This window comes from Mus musculus, chromosome 8 (genome assembly GCF_000001635.26).
Source record: "Mus musculus strain C57BL/6J chromosome 8, GRCm38.p6 C57BL/6J".
NCBI lineage: Eukaryota > Metazoa > Chordata > Mammalia > Rodentia > Muridae > Mus > Mus musculus.
This window is the reverse complement of record NC_000074.6, coordinates 85,768,346-85,789,146: the sequence shown is the minus strand read 5'-3', so window position 1 is coordinate 85,789,146 and position 20,801 is coordinate 85,768,346. Positions and strand designations below refer to the sequence as shown.

General features: G+C 39.5%; 1 protein-coding gene across 1 annotated transcript in view; it reads left to right on the top strand.

Annotated features, from left to right (window-relative positions):
- Positions 1–20,801, top strand: part of Itfg1 (integrin alpha FG-GAP repeat containing 1) — a 123,393-nt gene that overhangs the window by 51,803 nt on the left and 50,789 nt on the right. The window contains exons 7-8 of the mRNA NM_028007.3: positions 8,570–8,631; positions 12,926–13,007. Of these exons, the coding sequence (NP_082283.2) occupies positions 8,570–8,631; positions 12,926–13,007 (144 nt within the window). The remainder of the gene's footprint in view (positions 1–8,569; positions 8,632–12,925; positions 13,008–20,801) is intronic.

Genomic DNA, 20,801 nt, shown 5'->3' with positions numbered 1-20,801 from the left:
TGTTGTGATGTGCTGATATGTTAAGTTCTGTATATTATAGGATCAGTTGAATATAAAATATACAAAATTATCTCCACAGGTGTTTGTTTGAATCTGGTTCCCAGCTGCTGGGAGACTATAACATTTAAGAAATGCTTGGCCACGCAGTGGTGGCACAGCCTTTAATCCCAACACTCGGGAGGCAGAAGCACGAGGACCTCTGAATTTCAGAGCCAGCCTGGGCTACAGAGTGAGTTCCAGGACAGCCAGGGATATACAGAGAAATTTTGTCTCAGAACTCTAACCCCAAATTCTGAAAGAAAGAAAGAAAGAGAGAGAGAGAGAGAGAGAGGGAGGGAGGGAGGGAGGGAGGGAGGGAGGGAGGAAGGAAGGAAGGAAGAAAGAAAGAAAGAAAGAAAAAGAAAGAAAGAAAGAAAGAAAGAAAGAAAGAAAGAAAGAAAGAAAGAAAGAAAGAAAGAAAGAAAGAACACGTAGTACTTCTTGACTAGAGGATGTGAGTGCTAAGAAATGTATTCTGACCCCAGTTCCAGCTTGTGCCTCTCCGCCTGCCCTCTCTGCCCTCTCTGCTTCCTAGGTATTACCTCATAAACAAGCACTCACCACAGTCTCCCACCATTAGGGTCAGATCTGCTCTCACCATGCCATATTTTCTCAACTATAAGCCAAAAGAAGTCTTCTTATTTGAATTGCTGGTGTTAGGTATTACGTCACAGCCACTAGGAAAGTAACTGATGCAGTTCTAAATAGAATGTTTTACACAACTATATCTTTTGGAAAGGACAAGGGATGTGTCTTTGCATTTGGAACCAGGGTCACAGTGGTAGGGCAAATACGCCTAGCTTGTAAGAGGCTCTAGGTTTGATCCACCAAAAAGAAAGAAAAACCCCTACTTTCTCTCTCTCTCTCTCTCTCTCTCTCTCTCTCTCTCTCTCTCTCTCTCTCTCCTTCCCGCCCCCGCCGTGTGTGTGTGTGTGTGTGTGTGTGTGTGTTCATTTTTAACAGTGGTTATCCTCAGGAAGGTTCCTTGGTAGTCAGTAAAGCCGTTATTCTGACACAGGAACTTGGCCAACAGCCTTGTAACCAGTCTTCTGGTCTTCTGCTTTTTTGGTGGGGAGTCTGATATTCCATCTTTTTAATATCTTTATAATTTCATCTCACTGTGGCTTATGTGTTGGGAAGTAGAAACACAGTATGGCTCATGAATGGAGGTGAGAGGACAATTTTCCTAAGTCTGTCCTTTCCTTCTACCATGTGGGCCCAGGTATCAAACTCAAATCATCATCAGGCTTGGCAGCAAGTGCCTTCATGTACTGAGCCATCTCACCTACCCACCTTTTAATTATAACAGTATTTCTCCTGATCTTCTTAAGACTTTTCTTACTTTCTTTACTTTTTGATGTTTCTGCTGCAATCTGTCTTGACATGGACATATTTGTGTTTATTCTGTTTAGATTACTGAGCTTCTGAGATGCTGATTCCCATCAAATTTCAGAATCTGTCAGCAATCACTTCTTGAATTACATGGTTTTCTTTTTCTTCTTTCCCTTCACACCTGTGGACACTAATGTGCTTATTTCTGTACTTTTTGTCGTGTCGCTTTACTCTAAGGCTCTGTTGATTCCCTTCATGAATTCTGTTGCTGGTATGACCGTTGCTGGTATTTCTGCCTGTTCGTTTGGCTCCTGATACAGCTTAGCATAGTTTACAGATGTGCTTTGCTTTGACTGTGAGTACATTTGTAACAGCTCCTTGAAGGATTTGTCTGTTTCCTTGGTTATCTAGTCACATTTGCAGTCTCTTGCAGCACAGTTTTTATTTCCTACATATGGATACATGTTTCTCTTTTTTTGTGTCTCACAACTTCCTTTTTGTAAGTTAGATGTTTTAATCATTGTGACCATCCTGCAAAAGAATCATTGACACATGTCTCTCAAACTTTGGTCCAGAAGTTGAAAGTAATGATACTACAACTATTATCGGGGCCTGAAGCCATTCATTACTCGGCAAAGACACTCTCTGGTTGGCACGATGGATCTGACTCTCTGATCTGGAAAGTTTGAAAGATCGTGGAGATGAAGCTGCCATGGAGGGCTTGTATTTATTTTGGAGGTAGGGCCTAGGTGACATATTTTGAGCTTCTTCCTGACCTTTGACCAGTGGCACCTAGATTTTTTGTATCAGCTTGCACAGATATGAAACACTAGAGGAAGGGTATAGTAAGAATTCTGGAGTTTTTGTTTCTTTAATTAAAAAAAAAAGAAATACATAAGAATGTGTTTTCATTATAATCTCAGGCGTGGGCTATGGGACTGCTTCAGACTGCCTGCAGCAGCTGATGTGACTTGCCTCATGCTCTCAGAGGCATGATTCTGCCAGGTGCAGATAATTTCTACAATTGTGTGACGTTTGGAATTTTGGGAACTTTTCAGAGGATACATAAATGCTTGGGCCCTGAGAAGTAGTATGAGTGGCTGTTGATCATTCAGGAAGATTCGGTTGCAGTTGGTTAGTGCCTGTGGTCAAAGAGGATTCAAGAAAGAAATTAGATTCAGGGAGCTCTCTGTTTCTGTCTCTCTTTCTCTCTCTTTCTCTCTTTTCCTTCTCTATCCTTCCTTCTCTCCTTTCTAGTGATAGGGTGAAACCAGGAGGATAAAGGGTGGGCAAAAGAAGAACACACAAAGTCACAAAGACCCAACTACAGACAAAGGATAAAGTTTAAAACCTGTCAGCAATTAAACATCAGAGAAATGGTGTCAGTTCTGATTTGCAGTAAAACAGCGTCTCTGAGCCCATCCCTAAAGCTTGTTACAGTTGTTTCCTTGTGACACACGTTGGGCTGCCTTTGACATGAAATGTTTTCCCTATATGCGAAGACTGTTCCTCAGAGGCTGTAGCTTTGGATGTCTCTCCAGTACTCTGGAATGCCCATGCGTTTAACAGGCCTCTGTCTCTCCCGGCATACTCAGCTCTCAAGCTCTGTTAGGTGCCAACTGATTGTTCTGTTGTTGTTTCTGACAATGCACTAGGTGTGTGTGTAGGTGTGTGTGTGTGTGTGTGTGTGTGTGTATACACATTGCTTCTTGGTTTAATAATTGTGTGTAGATTCCTTTGCAAATTATTTTAGGCCAGTTTTATAGGCTCATTCATGCTCTGTGAATATTCTTAACAGTTATTTCAATGGTTCTTTCTTGGTAAAGCAGCTGGTCTGTGGTGTAGGTAAACTTGATACTCTGCTTCTGTTTCCACCAAATCTCTATTTGCTGCGAGCACACACTTAAGTTTGAACTTCCCCACATGCTCTTTTGGATCAAGTGAGCTTTTTTTAAAGCACAGCTTTGTAGTTGTCTGTGTTGCAGCCTGCCTTTCCTGCATGGCATAATCTTGAGCCATGAAGATGTCCTTCTGAATGGCACCACTGTTTTACAGAAAAGTGGTCATGTTCCTTATTCTGGAGAGAAATGAATAAACATCTATTCATCCCAAATCAGACACTAATGAACAAGGATGTGATTCTGTCCAAGCCCAGCTTAGGGAACAATGGGTTTATTGGGCTTACAAGAGGGAGGAATGAGGGAGGAAGTACTTACAGGAGCAGTGTTAACCCCCAAACATCTATGTCACTGACAAGTTGCACCCCAGCAGAGGTAACAACCTTCCCAGAAGCTGCAGAGGAATCCCCTTTTTAGACTTGTGCGTGTTGTATATACCATGCCACCAGCAGAGGTCACATGCACCAGAGGTCACATGCAGGGCTACTTATAGCTAGGGGCAGGGCTTCAGAATGGAGTGAGGGGCTAAAATCTCAGGGAAGGCCACACAACTCTGTCTTGGGGGAATGTTAAAACAGTCTACATTTCATGCTGGTTTTTGGTAAACACAGCTGCTAAGTTTCATGATGGCCATATCGTCTTGAAGCCAGGTAAATCCTTCATTCCTAGGAGGTGATGTGGGAGTGTCCATCAGCATTACCTTAGGTGTATTTCCTTTCATTCTGTCCTGTGACTCACTCTTAGCCATCAGAGGTAGTGAGACTTTGTAGTCTTAACAACCAAGCTTTTTCTTTATTCTTACGGGTATTTATTATATGTGTGTTGAGGTGCCAAGGGGATTATACTATACCCTGTGGAAGTCAGAGAACAATTTACTAGAACTTCTTTACCACAGCTGCTTCTACCATGGATGATCTTCAACTCAAACTCAGGTTTCAGGTTTGGCAGCCAGCATCTTTAGCCACTGAGCAATCTTGTAGGTCTCTAATGTTTCATTATTTGTTTTCTAGAATTTTGTACATGAAAACTATTAACATCATTTCCCCCCCCCTTCCTTTTCCCCTTTCCAACTCTTCTCATGTCTTCTCAACTACCTTTCAAATTCATCTATTTATATGTGCATATATATATATATATATATATATATATATATATATTCACACACATTATATGTGAATACAACCTTCTGAGTCCATCTTGTGTGTTTCATATGTATATTTGTTTAAGGCTAACGACATGGTTGACCTGTGACCTATCAGTTATCAGCTTGTCCCTGGAGAAGACTGATTCCAGTATTTATATATGTACATATACACACACACACACATAAGTACACAGATACAACTATCTGTGTCCATTTAGTATTGTTTATATCAAAATGTGTTTAGGGCTGACTACAGAATTGTCTATCAGGGTTATCAGGTTTGTCCCTGGAAAAGACTGGCTCTTCCTCTGAGCAGATATCAGTTGCCTTAGTGCTTCATTTAGGGATATGGCCTTGTAAGAGTTGTATCCACCTTGGCATATCAGCTGATGTTATATTGTATGGGTTATTGTTGCCATCTCATGTCATGCAGCTTCCCTGTCAAGCATAGAAGACACTGCCTTGTCTTGATGTCCTAAAGGCTTTTTCTAGCAGATTACTACTTTTTCAAATCATTTAAAAGCATAATCATGTGTGTATATATGTGTCTAAAATGGGATCCATTAGTATCATTTATAAGCCATGGTCCAGCTAGTCCAACAATGACTGCCTATGAATAGAATTTCCAGTAATCCAGTAGTTGCTCAATTCATGAGGGTGGATGTCTCAACTGGTCTTCAGTATATGCCAGAATCTCAAAGAAGTAGGCTCTAATGCTAGTGAAGGCGTGTTCTTGCTAGTGAGGTCAAGAACAAGCAGGCAGAAAATCAAAAGCTTTCTTCTTCCATGTCCTTTTATATTGGCTTCCAGCAGAAGGTATGGACCTTTCCACCTCAAAAGATGTGGATTAAAGATGTGTCTTCCCACCTCAAAGATCTGGATTCAAAGTGAATCTTTCACTTGAAATTATTTAACCAAGCAAAAATACTTCATAGGTGTGTCAAGCCATTTGGGAGTGACATTCAGAATGTCACCATGGAGTAACAATGGAGAAAATGCTATACCTCAAGGAAAAATCTGAGAGGAAAGGGAGGAGACATTTGAGCCTATTTTGGAGAATCCATTTACAAGGTGGTTCTGAAGGAGAAGAGTGTCTTAGCTAGGACTATTATTGCTGTGATGAAACATCACAACCCCAAGCAGCTTGGGGAGGAAAGGGTTTGCTTGGCTTGGCTTAAGTATCCTGAGGTGCAGTCCACTGAATAAAGCCAAGGCAGGAAGTATACTAGGCAAGAACCTGGAGGCAAAAACTGATGCAGGGGCCATTGAGCAGTGCTTGTTATGGGCCTGATCGTCATGGCTTGCTCAGCCTGCTTTCTTACAGCACCAGGACCACCAGCCCAGAAAGGTACTACTCACAATAGGCTGGGTGATCCCACACCAATTATTCATTAAGAAAACGTTCTACAGGCTTGCCTACATCCCAGTCTTATGAAAGCATTTTCTCAGTTGAGAGTCTCTCCTCTCAGGTGACAATAACCTGTGTCAAGGTGGGATAAAACTAACCAGCACAAGGGCAAGTACAGGTGGAATGCTCATGTAGATGCAAGTAGGTGGGGGCAGTATGGAAACCTGATGGCAACTGCTCTGTTAGAATATGCCTGTGTGAGCAGTAGGGATGGAGTGGGCAAACATGCAATAAGGCTTTCCCATGGAGGTGAGGAGTGTTCCACCGTCTGAATAAAAAATAAGAAAGAAATAAATGCATAAAGGAAGGCAACTTTGTATGTTTGTTAATTGTCCTAAGTGCAATGTGAAGGATGCACAGCTGAATGAAAGGAGATTGCTGGTACATATATCATCACCCATATCCCAGACATTGCCAGATCACTGTGAAAGTGAATGCATCACCCAGAGTAAGCTTGTGGCAGTAAAGCTATCAGTCACCTTCATCAAACACTATAATTCTCTGTTCAGTCTGATAGTAGAAATGCTGAGGTATTTGCTATGTAGATATCAAATTATTCTACTTAGAGTTAGGAGTCTGAGTACAACTAATTATAAGAGTGAACAAATTACTCAGCATTTTTAACACAGCTATAATAATTACATATACTCCCTTTATACACTTGTATAAAACTTGACACAAAATAATAAAATGTGAATGTTAGTTTTCTAGGCATCATGTTGGGAAAAAGCATTTCTTTAAAATATTCATTATTTCATGTCACACTACATAATTGCCATTTTAGAGCATATGAGAATGAAACCACTTTAATATTCCAAGAGTTACCTCTTAAGCATCAGACCTTTAATATTCACTAGCAAAATTTGGTATTATACAAATAATAAATTCTTTAAGTAGGTGCTCATTCACCTAGCCTTTATATTAATTTGATGTTTGATGTCACCATCAACCTATTGTTTTCCAAAGACATTTTATTCACGCACTTTGCAATCACTTTCTGTAATAAGGATTTATAAAGACAAATCTTCCATTAGTCAGAATCATAAACCTGATTTCTTTGACTTCCAAGGTTCCAGGTGTTGAGATGCTGTGATTGAACATGATGCTGGACTTCCTGTGATAGACAGGTGTAGCTTTAAGGGTGAAAATGTAAAATGTGATTGGGGTCAAAATGGTACCTTGAATCTTGAAATAAAGGAAGATTTAAGAGGTAGGCAGTGATGGCACATGCCTTTAATCACAGCACACAAGAGACAGAGGCAGACAGATCTCTGTGAGTTCAAGGCCAGCCTAGTTTACATAATGAGTGCCAGTATAGCCAGGACTACTTAGAGAGACTCGTCTCAATAATAATAATAATAATAATAATAATAATAGTGATAATAATAATTAACTATATAGCTTTTACTTTTTTTATTTACTATTTTCAGTTTTGTTGTTGTGCCCCAATCCCACTCATCTCTCCCTCTCCTCATACCTGCCCTCCACCCTTGCAATCTCCCCCCAACAAAGAAAGGAAAACTCTTAATGTGGAAGCTGTAGTGTGTCACAGTGTGTCACATTCTTTGCTTGCAGAAGTTTATTGCAATGACTCTTTGGTCTGGTATTAGGCCCCTGGCTTCTGCTACTCTGTCAATACAGGAACCTCACTGGGACTCCTTTCAGATATCCTGCTGTGTCATGGAGATCCTGTAGTTCTGCATCTGTAGCGCAGGCCCCTTTATGCACTCCAGCAGTTCATCAATGGGGTAGATATTAGGGTGGGCCAATTCAAAACCCTGGATCTGGGCCTTAGAGGTATCTGAGATGTCATCTCTCCAGTTCTCTCAATCTCATGCCCTCAGGACTAGCTCATGGGCAATCCCTGCAGCTAGGGCCAGCTCTACTCTGTTGCAGGCAAGGTGCAGGGCCTGCCCTTGTGAGTGCTACAGCTGATGAGAGATATAGCCAGTTCTCCCACTTTCATGACCCTGAGGCCAGCTCTCCTGTCTGCTGTAGGTGTCAAGGGATGAGACCTGGGGTCATCTCTGCCTCCCCCATGTCACTACATGGCAAACAAGTTGCAGGGCCAGCTTCCCTGTACCCACCATCAAGGTCAGCTCTACTGTGCTAGGCAGGTGAGGAGCCAGGCCTGCTCTCCCAAATGCTGCAGCAGATGAGAGAGGGGCCAGCTCTCTCACTCTCATAACCCTGCCAGGGCCAACTCTCGGGCCAGCTGCCAGTGAGGGGCAAAGTGAGGGGACAGGATCTCCCTCTAAGGGCACGTATAATTTTAAAAGATAGGATGAGGCTTGTAGGTAAGAGATAGTGTTTGACTGACATGTAAGGACCTGAATTCCATCCTCATCATCACAAAAAGGAACGTAAAAGAATATGGGAGGGTATGGGGGACTTTTGGAATAGCATTGGAAATGTAAATGAGGAAAATACCTAGTAAAAAATTTTTAAAAACTAATAAAAAAAAAAGAATATGCTGGGAACAACTGTTTCTGACAATACACATTTCTTTTGAAGGTCTCATCACAAGTATACTCTTAACAATGAAAAGTACGTTTTCCTTAATTGTTCTAATTCAGGTTCATCTGCTTTTTCAAAATTCAGTCAAACTTGTTAAAATGTGATCAGATATAACTTATGTTTAGGTAGAATTATTTTAACAATTATTCTATGTATTGTACTTCTTTCTGCTTTTAAGTGTGCATATCAGTACGACTGCAAAGTTTTACATCCCTGTTTGTTTTCTTGTAGATTTATTCCTCACGACATTGACTGCCTCTAATGCCTTCCAGTTTGAGATATGGGAAAATTTGGTAAGAAATCACTTCTCTGAAGAATTTTTAAATTCCCCATAAGGGCATACAACTTATAAAATAAGATTACATGATCAGTCTGTTGGCTTCAGTAATGAACAGAACAACACTAAAAGCCATTGGTTGCATTGCTGCGCCCACGCTGCTGAATGCTGAAGTGCTAGTTAAGCATCAGGTCCACTGCAGGTTTTTAGGCATGACTGCCAATTAAAGCAATAAGCCTGCTCTGATGGAGATGTTAACAGGACCCCTGCTGGGCTGTCAGCCATTGAAAGAGGGTACTGACATTTAATTTTTCAGCTTGGTGATTCATGAACATATTTTTTTTCTTTTTTTTTTTTAATTAGGTATTTTCCTCGTTTACATTTTCAATGCTATCCCAAAGGTCCCCCATATACACCCCCCCAATCCCCTACCCACCCACTGCCCCTTTTTGGCCCTGGTGTTCCCCTGTACTGGGGCATATAAAGTTTGCAAGTTCAATGGGCCTCTCTTTGCAGTGATGACCGACTAGGCCATCTTTTGATACATATGCAGCTAAAGACAAGAGCTCCCGGGTACTGGTTAGTTCATATTGTTGTTCCACCAGTAGGGTTGCAGTTCCCTTTAGCTCCTTGGGTAATTTCTCTAGCTCCTCCATAAGGGGCCGTGTGACCCATGAACATATTTTTAAAAAGTAATTTTTTTTCTTCTCACCTTTAGGCCTACTTAATTACACACAAAAATAAATAAATAAATAATTGGGAGAGGCAAGAGAAGTTGTGTGCATAATCAAAATACATTATATACATTTATGAAAGTGTCAAAAAACAAAACTAATTTTAAAGGAATAATTAATATCAACTGATACTGAATTCACTGACAGATTGATTAAGGGACCTTTTCCCATAGGTGTTTTCTTCTTTTTTAAGACTTAATAAAAGAATTTCAAGGCAGATCATGATTTGATTTTTAGCGTGATATATATAACATGAAAGATAAATTAATGAAGAACAAACCACCAGAAATATCAAAGCTCAATTCCAGGCTGCATAATGGAAACAGAATTCTAAGTCAGTAGAAGTGGCCAACTCAGTGACCTTTGTCACATGTTAGTCAAGCATGAAAGTGTCCTCATGGAAACTGGGCTAATAGTCTGCTTGGTAGAATGTGTGAGAAGGAAGCAGATTGATGCACAGTAGGTACCACAGTTTATTTTTAAATCTTTTAATTTCCCACTTAATTACTCCAGATTATCTGATTATCTTTTCTATAGTCCAAATTAAAGCCCTTTAGATTTTATAAAAATTCTATAAAAATTTAGATTTTTATAAAAAGAGACCCTAATAGATTCTATAAAAATTGTAATAAATAATGAGTTCTAACAAATGTACATCACAAACAAGTGGGGCAAGATTGCTGGAAAGTTATCTCTTACAGAAGGGCCAGTGATGTTGTTGACACAGGAAACTAAGGATCTGTTTAAATAAGACCAGAGCCTCTGAATGCTTCTTGTCGATGGCAGTTGGGTTTTCCTTGATGCATCAAGGAAAAGAGGAAGAGGCTGAAGTACAAAGAGGAATCTTGTTCATTGACCTGTTTTTAAAAACATAGCTGCATTTTTGTTTCTGATGATAACAAATCTTGTTAATATTTTTTTATATTTGACACAAAGATTCCCACTGCTAGAAAATACTTGTTTGGAGATGGCCTTTCATTCCTACCTCAAGTAAATCTTGAGCTTAGACTAGCCCAAAATTCATATTTAATTAGTTTATCATGGGGATGGGAGGGGCAAGCCTCAATGCAAATAAGTAGAATTTGTAAATGAGATTATGAAGTGCTTTTACATGCATAGGACCCCTCCCCTCCTAGCCTGATTTGCAGGTAATCAAGCATAGCATAACAGTGTCATGAAGCATGCAGATTCTTGATTGAGATCTTTTTACTTGAATAGGTTTTTCCTACAAAGAAAACAAATATTTTTATTAACTGAAACTAAGTTGTTTCAATAAACTGGCAGGTTCAGTGAGTAATCATTGAAGTAAACGTTTTTCAAACACTTGGATAAAAAGCCTAGGCATGGTGACACATGTCTTTAATCCTAGCACTAGAGAAGTTGAGGCACACAGATCTCTGTGAGTTGAGGCCAGCCTGCTCTACATGGCACATTCCAGACCAGCCAATGCTATATAATAAGACCTTGCCTCAAGTAAAAATCAAAAATAACACAAACAAAATAACCAGGGGGGCTAGAGAGATCACTCCATAGTTAACAGCACTAGATGTTCTTCCAATGACACTAGGTTTGAGTCCAAGTCTCAGCACCCATATGGTGGCTCACACGTCCAGTCCTAAGGGATCCAGTGCTACCTTCTGGCCTCCAAAAGCCCTGCATGCATATGATACATAGACATACATGCAGGCAGAACACACATACACACAAAATAAAAGTAAAAGTTAACATGTTGTTCAAAAACAAAACAATTTTTTTCTACCACTAAGCACTTGCTAAAGATGGTAAGATAGGTTTGATTTAGAGAGACTGTTTCCAGTAGGGCTTTTGATAGAGAGATGAGAGTTAGGGCTCAACTGCAAATACAACAACAGCAAAGTGAAATTTTTATTGTCAAGAAACAAAAGAAATTAACTAAGAGGAAAAATGATCTTTGTTTGAACTCACCTAACAGGATCCTAGCTCAGGACAGGACAGAGCTAGTGATTAACTGAAGGAAGAGGCATTCTGACCACCGTCATTTAGTTACAGTTTTGTAGGTCTATAAGGATGGAAATGAAAGGCCAAGTTTGGGCTTAGCAGAATTCTTATAAGAGCTTAACAGAAGTTAAATCAAAGAGAGATTTTTGGGTCATTACTCACAGTAACACTGGGTGTATCATTAATATAAACGAAGGGAAAACATATATATATATATATATAGTAACTCAATCAGATAACAGTATTCTCAATATAGCTGACCATTTTCAGTGAAAGACTGGTCAAATACTTTGCATCAATATATCAATTGACCAAATAGAATCTTAAATGTATAAAACCACATTAGCTAGTAGAACATCAGAACTCCAACAGATCTTTTCTAGGTATTTTGCATGCTCAGCTCAGTGATCAAACTCTGGAAAATCTAGATGTATGGGCCAAGAGGATGGCCAAGACTGTTATGCCAGTGACTCCTCATAGGAAATGTGATGAGAGATATAAACCTTACATTACAGAGACCAAAACATGGGAACAGTTGTTGCTCTCTGCTCCACCCAGGATTGTCAGTGAAGACTTGGAGAAACATTTGACATTTGAAATGGCTAGTAGAGTTTTAATGGTGGGAAGTCAGAGAAGAAGAGACAGTCAAGAAGTGAAGTGTACAGAAATCACCAAATGTACTCAGATTAGAAGCCAATTTGATCCAGATGATCAAAGAAATGTTGGAAAGTAAGATTAGAAAAACTGGGACTGGAGAAATGGTTCAGCGGTTAAGAACACTAACTGCTCTTCCAGAGGTCCTCAGTTCAATTTCCAGCAACCACATGGTGGCTTACCAGCCATATGTAATGGGATCTGATACCCTCTTCTGGTGTGTCTGAAGAGAGCAACAGTGTACTCACACACATAAAATAAATAAAAATAAATCTTTTTTAAAAGGATTAGAAAAACTACTGTAGACAATGTTACTATGGTCTGACTTGTAAACTAAGTAATTTGATCTTTAGAACTTTATTAAGAAGCTGTCAAATGATTTCAGATTGAGAGGCAGATAAGTAGAGCTTCGTTACCCCAGTTACTGATACCCCGTATCAAATAGTTTGATTAAAAAAGAACAAACTGGAAGTGGTACAGTAGTGTGAGTAGGATTTACAGTAACCTAGGGAAAAGATGAATTACTTAAAGTAAATATTGGAAGTGGATGAAGAGAGACAGCTATGAGAGGGGAAAATTAATGTAATTAATGTGATGATAACTTGTATTTTGTTCGAATGACCTACCACAGAAATAGAAAGGGTGAAGAAAATAACTAATATGGGGGGGAGGGGGGGAACCACATAATTTAGGAGAGTCATTCACAGAACTGGTGAGAGATGCAGAGCTGCAGTGTAAGGATGACAAGCATCATGGGACATCCTGGAGAACAAGCATGTCACACCGTGTTGTCTTGAACTTGCTGGTTTCTTTGGTAATAGAAGTGGGACGGAGGTTGGGATGCTCTTAGAATAAATAACAAAGAGCTAAATTATTCTTCTAAGTTTTTCACTTGACAAATGACTATGTATAGTGGCCTAATTCAGACTATTTTGGCTTTAACAGGGTGGAAACTTCTCTATCCATAGTGTCTTTGAAAAACCTAAAAATCTGGTGGTGGTTGGACAGTCAGCATTTGCAGACTTTGGTAAGACTGGTTTTGTCTCTTAATGCTCTCACAAGTACAGAGTCAAAGCACAACAGTGGCTAGAAATGATCACATAGTATGTTATTTCATTCTTCTTTTCTCTTATGTGCTTGTGTAGTTAAATTAGTAGTGAACAAGTTGTTGAATGATAAAGAAGAAACTAAAGTAAGGATTTATTTCTTAGTAAAGTTATTTTAACAAAATAGTTGTGAGAATCTTTGTCACAGAATTTTTTAGTTTGTATAAAATTGATTCTATCTTCAGTTACACGGACAAATCCATTGGAAAAGTTCATATAATTTTATAATTTTAGAAAAATGCCACTTTAAGATAACCTTATGTAATTCTTATAATGCTTAATAAAAATGTTGTTGTAATTTCAGGTTAACCATGGTCAACCAGAAATTATTATATCAAAACTACACCTAGAACACTCAAATTCCACTTGATTATAGATAGATTATTTAGTAACAATCTAACAAATTTAAATTTTTGTTGTTTCTTGATTAGGAAAGGAATAAGATGTCAAATAAGCCATGTGTAGAGGTTTCAACTTTGTATTTAATCTGTGTATTATTTAGCATCTGGATATTTTTATTCTCTCTTATGAAAGAATTTTAAAAATCAGGTACTCTGTAGCATCATGCCTCTCCAAAACTATTGTTGTAACTTTGTCCAGCTAACTGGCCTTATGTTTACAAGTACTCCCTCCTGCACCCATTTACCCTGCCTCATCCCTCTATAAAATGCTCTCCCTTTAGATATTCCCTTATTCACTGTGCCACCACCCTCTGATTTCACTGAACGGTCACCATCTGGAGGTCTTCCTTGTCCCCTGTGTTTAGAATTGTATGCCATACCCCCAACACTGGACCCTCTTTTCCATACCTAGTTTCTCCATCTAACATGCTAAACATCCTACCTATGAAACCCACAAAAATGCTTTCTTACTGTTTCTGTCATGCCTGGACCAATGCTACTTATAAATACTATTTTTTGAGATTATAATTACACCATAGTCCCATTCCTTTCCTTCCCTCTAAGCCTCCCCATATCCTCCTCTTTGCTCTTTCAAATTCATGTCCTCATTTTTTTTATTTAATTTTATTTTTTACTTACATTGCATCTCACTCACTGCCCCTCTCCCAGTCACCTCATCCCCTTCTCCTCTGAGCAGGTGGGCCCCCTAGGTATCCCCACCACCACCTTGGCACTACAAGTCTAGGTGCTTCCTCTCCCACTGAGGCCAGACAAGGCAGCCCAGCTAGAAGAACATATCCGACATACAGGCAAAAGCTTTTGGGATAGCTCCCACTCCAGTTGTTCAGGACCCACATAAAGATCAAGCTCTGCTACATATGTGAGAGAAAGCCTAGGTCCAACCCACATTATGTTCTTTGGTTGGCGGTTCAGACTCTGAGAGCCCCAAGAGTCCAAAACTGTTGGTCTTCCTGTGGAGTTCCTATCCCCTTAAGGGCCCGCAGTCCTTCCTCCTGTTTTTTCATAAGAGTCCCCAAGCTCCATGTACTGATTGACTGTGGGTGTCTGCCTCTGTCTTAGTCAGCTTCTAGGTGGAGCCTCCCAGAGGACAGCCATGCTAGACTCCTGTCTGCAAGCATAACCGAGTATCATTAATAGTGGCAGGGATTAGTGTTTTCCCCATGCTGTGTATATGTGTGTGGGGGGCGGGGGGAGACAGAGAGACCCTAAATACACAAATACAGTCAGCTCAGTCTGTATAACGCTACCTGTATGTCCGTTTTAAGACTGACCATTTAGTATCAGATAAACAGTTGACGCGCTCCTCCCTAAGGAAGACTCTCCTGATGCCCCATGTTCCCCGTTTGCTCGTAGTTGTTCGTGTAGAGCTGAAGCTTCCTGAGTCTCCCCATCTTGTTCAGATCATGATGAATCTATCATGTTGGTGAGACTTTGTACTAGTCAGGGCTCCCCACGGTAACAGAACTTAAAGAATGACTCTATGTATAGAAAGGAGATTTGTTAGAATGGCTCACGGGCTGCAGTCCAGCTAATGCAACACTGGCTGGCTATGAACAGAAAGTCCAAGGAGCCTGTAGTTCCTCAGTCCATGGGGTTGTGTATTTTAGGTAGATAGTTAATAGGATGATTCCTTATGACTTGTCAAACATCTTTAATGTTATTTTACCCTTCTCACTCCTCCTGTATTTATTTCCCTTCTTCCTCCCTAATTAGAGACCCTGGTTTTTCCTACTCTCTTCAGATCACTTGTACCCTGCTATTCCCCTCTCCATTGCTCCCCAACCCCCAACAATGTTCCTGTTTCACTTTTCTGGTTTCTCCAGTTATTCCTGGTTGTGTACTCACCTATGAAGATGTAGATCTAGGAGGCTCAGAAGAGAGAGAACATGGGCTTCTTGTCTTTCTGGGTCTGGGTTTTCTCAACCAATGTGATTTCTAGTTCAGTCCATTCACCTGACAAGATCCTGGAGAAGAGTGTGTCTTACATAATTTTCATTAATTATCTTAAGTAAATGGAAACAAGTGCATTAACTTCTGACTTTTAAGAATCAAGCTCAAATTTAGTTCAGAAATGTTTTCAAATAACATCCTAGAGCAAAACTTTGAATATCATCCATAGAGAAAGAGTAATGTATTAGTACTAGTGGTTGTTTTTGTTAAAGTTAACTGACTGAACTAAAACTATTTAGAATCTCAGTTGGTGATGATTTCAATATGAGACAACCTGGAACCAAAAATATTATATCTTATGCTCTTTATATTTTCATTTTTCTTATTCCTGAGTTCTGACCACTGAAAATATTTGATGGGAGACAATGCTTATACAGCGCCTCAGTGTCCCTTTCTATCTTTACACTGACAATTTTGTTTTGATGTAATTCTAGTAAAAACAACAGATTTAAACATGTCTCCCTCTACCACTCCAGATGTTCTACTAAAACATTCCACTTGTACATATGGCCATGTGGCATATACTATGCTAAGGTATTCTAAGTCTGCTAATGCTGCAGACTGTTTGAAACAAATATAATTCATCAATATTTCCATTCCATGTCACTTTGTAGATTGTAGCCTCAGATCTCTCATAATAGACATGATTAGTCCCAGAATTTCTATCTACTTTATAGCAAAACGTTGTATAAGATGTCTATCGTGATGTCAGAGATGCCAGATGTAGTTCTGATAAATACTTTGAATGTTTGATATTGGAAATAGTAATTGTGATGGTTAACATTAATTGTTGACTTGACAAAATCTAGAAACATCTAGAAGCTGGGTCTCTGAGCTTGCGTATGGAGAATTGTCTTGATTTTGTTCATTGATAAGGGACAACATGTTTTTTAGCAGTGTAGCAGAGAATCCTAAACTGTATAAACATGGTGAAGCCAGCTGAGCATAGGTACACACGCCCTCATTCCTCCCTGTTCTGAATAGGATGTGATGTGCCAGCTTCCTCTAGCTCCTGCTGACGTGACATCCCGACTCTGGTGGACTATAACCTGGAACTATGAACTGAAATGAACCCTTTCTCTCCTGAGTTGCTTTTGGCTAGGTGTTTAATGATAATAACAGGAAGAGATTCTAAGAGAAATTTATATAAAATTTATAAAATTGCTCCTTTAGATTCCTGATTTTTATATATATATACTCAGCATTTACATTGGTTAGATATGATAAATTCTTAACTTATGCATGAGGTTTTTATAAAACTGTACCTCAGACTTAATTACAGTCTCAAAACTACTGCATATTTAACCTGTTTAACAATGTCTGTAAGTGTGAAAGCAAAATTACCCCCTTTGAATATAGAATTTCTATAGAATAATGATATCTTTTACACCGTTGTATATATCATTTCATAATTTAATAGATATCTTCAATATTTAGTAGTATAACACTACTTAATTGTGAATGTATCACTATAATTCTGCTCTGATTAGTAGAACAACCCATTTCAGTGCCCTGTGAACTTTACAGTCTCTTCATTCTTTGATTGCTACAGCACTATAATAGTGACAACTGAAGACACCTTGTCTATTCTTAGATCTAATAGAGTCATACATCTAAGAAGATGGTAAAATGTATTTCTGTCTCGCAAGTTATACCTGAAAAGAATCCCCTGGTGTCAGACAGAGGAATGCAGAAGACTGAATGTTATGAGGGGACTAAATAGCCTGTGCTGTTTTTCAAACAAGTCTGGCTGTTTGTTAATACACCTTTTCTTCAGTGTAAACTCTGCAGTTTTTGCTCTGTACAAATGCCGAATCCAATGATTAGGAAAATCTTAGCTATGTTGTTTCTTGGATGTAAATGAGTGCATAAGTCCTCTGTGTTTCACCACCGAAGCACTGAACAGAGGATTACGTAGGTAGGTAAATTGGATTAATACTGAGATTAGTGAATAGTGAAAATGCTGTTTGCTCCTTTCCCCTGAGCATTGTATTCCATTAGCAGCTTCCACAGGTCATTCTTTGTCTCTATTCCCTTCCAGAGTAGCACACATAGAGACAAATGGACATTATATGTATTTAATCTGCTCTGACCTACCATCACATTACCCCTTAATTCTAGTAGTCTCAACTTAATTGGTAGGAATTTTTTAAGTTTTTTAATATCAGTAACATGGAAAGGATCTAGAAATTAGGATATGCAAGTGTTTACTTTTCTTTCATATTAATAATAACTTTCATATCAAGAATTATTTTTATAAGAATGTTTTTATAAGCCAGGCAGAGTAATGAATTCTATTAGGCAACCTCATAGAAGGCTGAGTACCTTCCTTTTTGCCCCCTTCCCTTCTCCTCTGAGAGAGTGGAGGCCTCCCTGGGTGTCCCCCAACCCTGGCACATCAAGTCTCTACGGGGCTAGATGTATCTTCTTCCACTGAGTCCAGCAAGGCAGCCCTGTTAGGGGAGCATATTCCATAGGCAGGCAACAGCTTTAGAGGCAGCCTCTGCTCCAGTTGTTGGGGGACCCACATGAAGACTGAGCTATACATCTGCTACGTATGTGCAGAGGAGCCTACGTCCACCTCATGCATGTTCTTTGGTTGGTGGTTCAGTTAGAAAAGATTTTATACTATATGACCATTTTCCTAAATTATCCATTTCAAAACCATACACGTGTAGTTCTTGAAGGTATGTATATTTGTTTATAGATTTGGGGAGCAGAGGGGGGGAGTCATAATCAAACAGAAATAAATCTGTTACAAAATTCACTAAATGTTGATTTGTCTTGGCATGAGATTGCTGTTTTGAAAGATTTTATTACTTTCTCATCAAAGTAACTTCAGCCCATTATTAAGTTTCTACTACGTATTGTGAGCCTCCTAAAAAGAAATTCCTTAGTTTCCCTTTGAATTCAGTCAGTTTTTTTAGCTATGGCTCACTTCTAAATTGTTGTTCCTCATTTAGGACCAGGATCTAACTTTATCTGAATACTCTTTTTAAATATTAAGTAACAAATACACAGAATTTCTTAGCCTTGCTCATCAAGATGGGGGGCGGTGGGGGCAGGATTACGGTAACCCTGTTTTTCTCCTTTGAGTTAAGAGTCTACATGTGAAGCATCTATTGTTATCTCTCTCATATGTCAACTAGGTGTCCTGTGTCACCATGCCTAGCTCTTACATGGTACCTGCAGTTGAGCTCTGCTTCTCCTGCATTCACAGCAAGCCTTCACCAGCAGGGCAGCCTGTGTCCTGTGATGAGCAAATACATCATCCTGTCTTCTATCCCCAGGGTTTCTGATGAGAATGAGCAATTTAAGTATTCCGTGTTCGTGATAGTTGCTTCTCTCTCTCGATTCACTAACTAGTGCCTCACAGGACCTTTGAGGTCTGTTCACCTGACTTCATTCTTTTTCTTTCTGCTCATCATCGTTAATGCTGTCTTCCGGTGTTTGTCCTGTCTCTGCCACTGACTCTTAAGGGTCAAAACAAAACATAATGTAACTAAAAACAAGCTATGACCACCAAATGTTCTGGCCTTTCAGGCTGTCCCTGTGCTAAAGTGTTCTTGGTCATTTGTGCTGAGACTAGTGAGCAGCTGTAGGAGGGCCAGCAAGCAGTGTCCTCCATGATGTCCCCTTCAGTTCAGCTTGAGCCCCTGCCCCAGCTTCCTTCATTGATGGGCTGTGACCTGTAAACTGAAATAAGTCCTTCTCTTCCTGGGCTGTTTTTGGTCACAGTCTTTGTCAGCAATGAAGTCAAATTAGAACAGTGTTTATAAGTTTTTCTCTGTATGTTAATTTTCCTGACATTTTGATGTACTGCTGAGAGTTTTGTTCTAAAGCTGTCAGGACCTCTTGATTATAGAATTACATCATCTGCATAGAGGACTGCTTTGACTTCCTGCATGCCTAGTTATGTCCCTTGACTTCCCTCATCTTCTTGCCCTGGCTAATATTCCCAGTGTTATGTTGGATAAGAGTGGAGAAAGTAGAAAGTCTTATTTTTTTTGTGATTTTTGAAAATGTTTCCAATTGTAATATAATATATGAGATAAAGGTTTGTTGGGTATGCCTTTATTATACTGAGATATGTTCCTTCCATATATGTGCACTTATATGAGCATAGGAATATACCACACAGAGCTGCCCATACACATTACTTATTTATTTATCATTCATTCATCTTTCTCTCATATATTACATCATGACCACAGTTCCTCTTCCTCCTCTCCTAGTCTCCACTCTTCCATTTCCCCTTTTCCCCAAATCCAGTCTTCCTCCATTTCCCTTCAGAAGAGAGCAGGCCTCCCAGAGATTTCAACCAAACATGTATAACAAGTTACAGTAAAACTAGGCACATATCAAGCATATACATAATTTTAAAATTTTTAAACATTTTAAAATATAGACATAGTAGATCAAATTTTCAAGGTAGCCAAACTGTACAGCATACACTGCAAAGCACATACTACATGTATTTATATAAGGAGACTCAGGAAACTGTCCCAGTGGCCACCCCTGTAGAAGAGAACACAGAGGAGCAGGAAGAAGGTGCCTTCTAATACTTAGTACCTCTCGAATTGTTTTAAAAATACTGCAACAGTCAGCTATTGGATGGATCACAGGGCTCCCAATGGAGGAGCTAGAGAAAGTACCCAAGGAGCTTAAGGGGTCTGCAACCCTATAGTTGGACAACAATATGAACTAACCAGTACCCCCCGGAGCTCTTGTCTCTAGCTGCATATGTATCAAAAGATGGCCTAGTTGGCCATCATTGGAAAGAAAGGCCCCTTGGTCTTGCAAACTTTATATGCCCCAGTACAGGGGAATGCCAGGGCCAGGAAGTGGGAGGGGTGGGTACGGGAGCAGGGTGGGGGGAGGGTATGGGGGACTTTGGGATAGCATTGGAAATGTAAATGAAGAAAATATCTAATAAATTAAAAATAAATAAGTAAAACCACAGCCAAGTTTTTGCAGTGAAATAAACCAACACTGTGGAAACAGTGAGCTCATTGGGTATTAGGGCTCACTACTAAGTTTCAGCACCTGAGAGGCTGCGGCATGAGGATTGGGAGTTGGAAGGCAGTCTAAGCTACATCGCAAGATTCTGTCCCAAACAAACAAATGAAAAACACCTAGCTTATTCAGCCATTACCTATTGAATTTGAATCATATGTAGGAAATTTTATGAGAAGAAATTGAATTTAAAGCTAAAATGTAGTAGTCAGAAGAGCTTTAATTATACAATTAGATGCAACAATTTGTATTTTACTAATTCTTTAGCTTACACTAGACATATATAAAGATAAAATAAGGCTTATCTGACTAGATAAAAGCAATGTT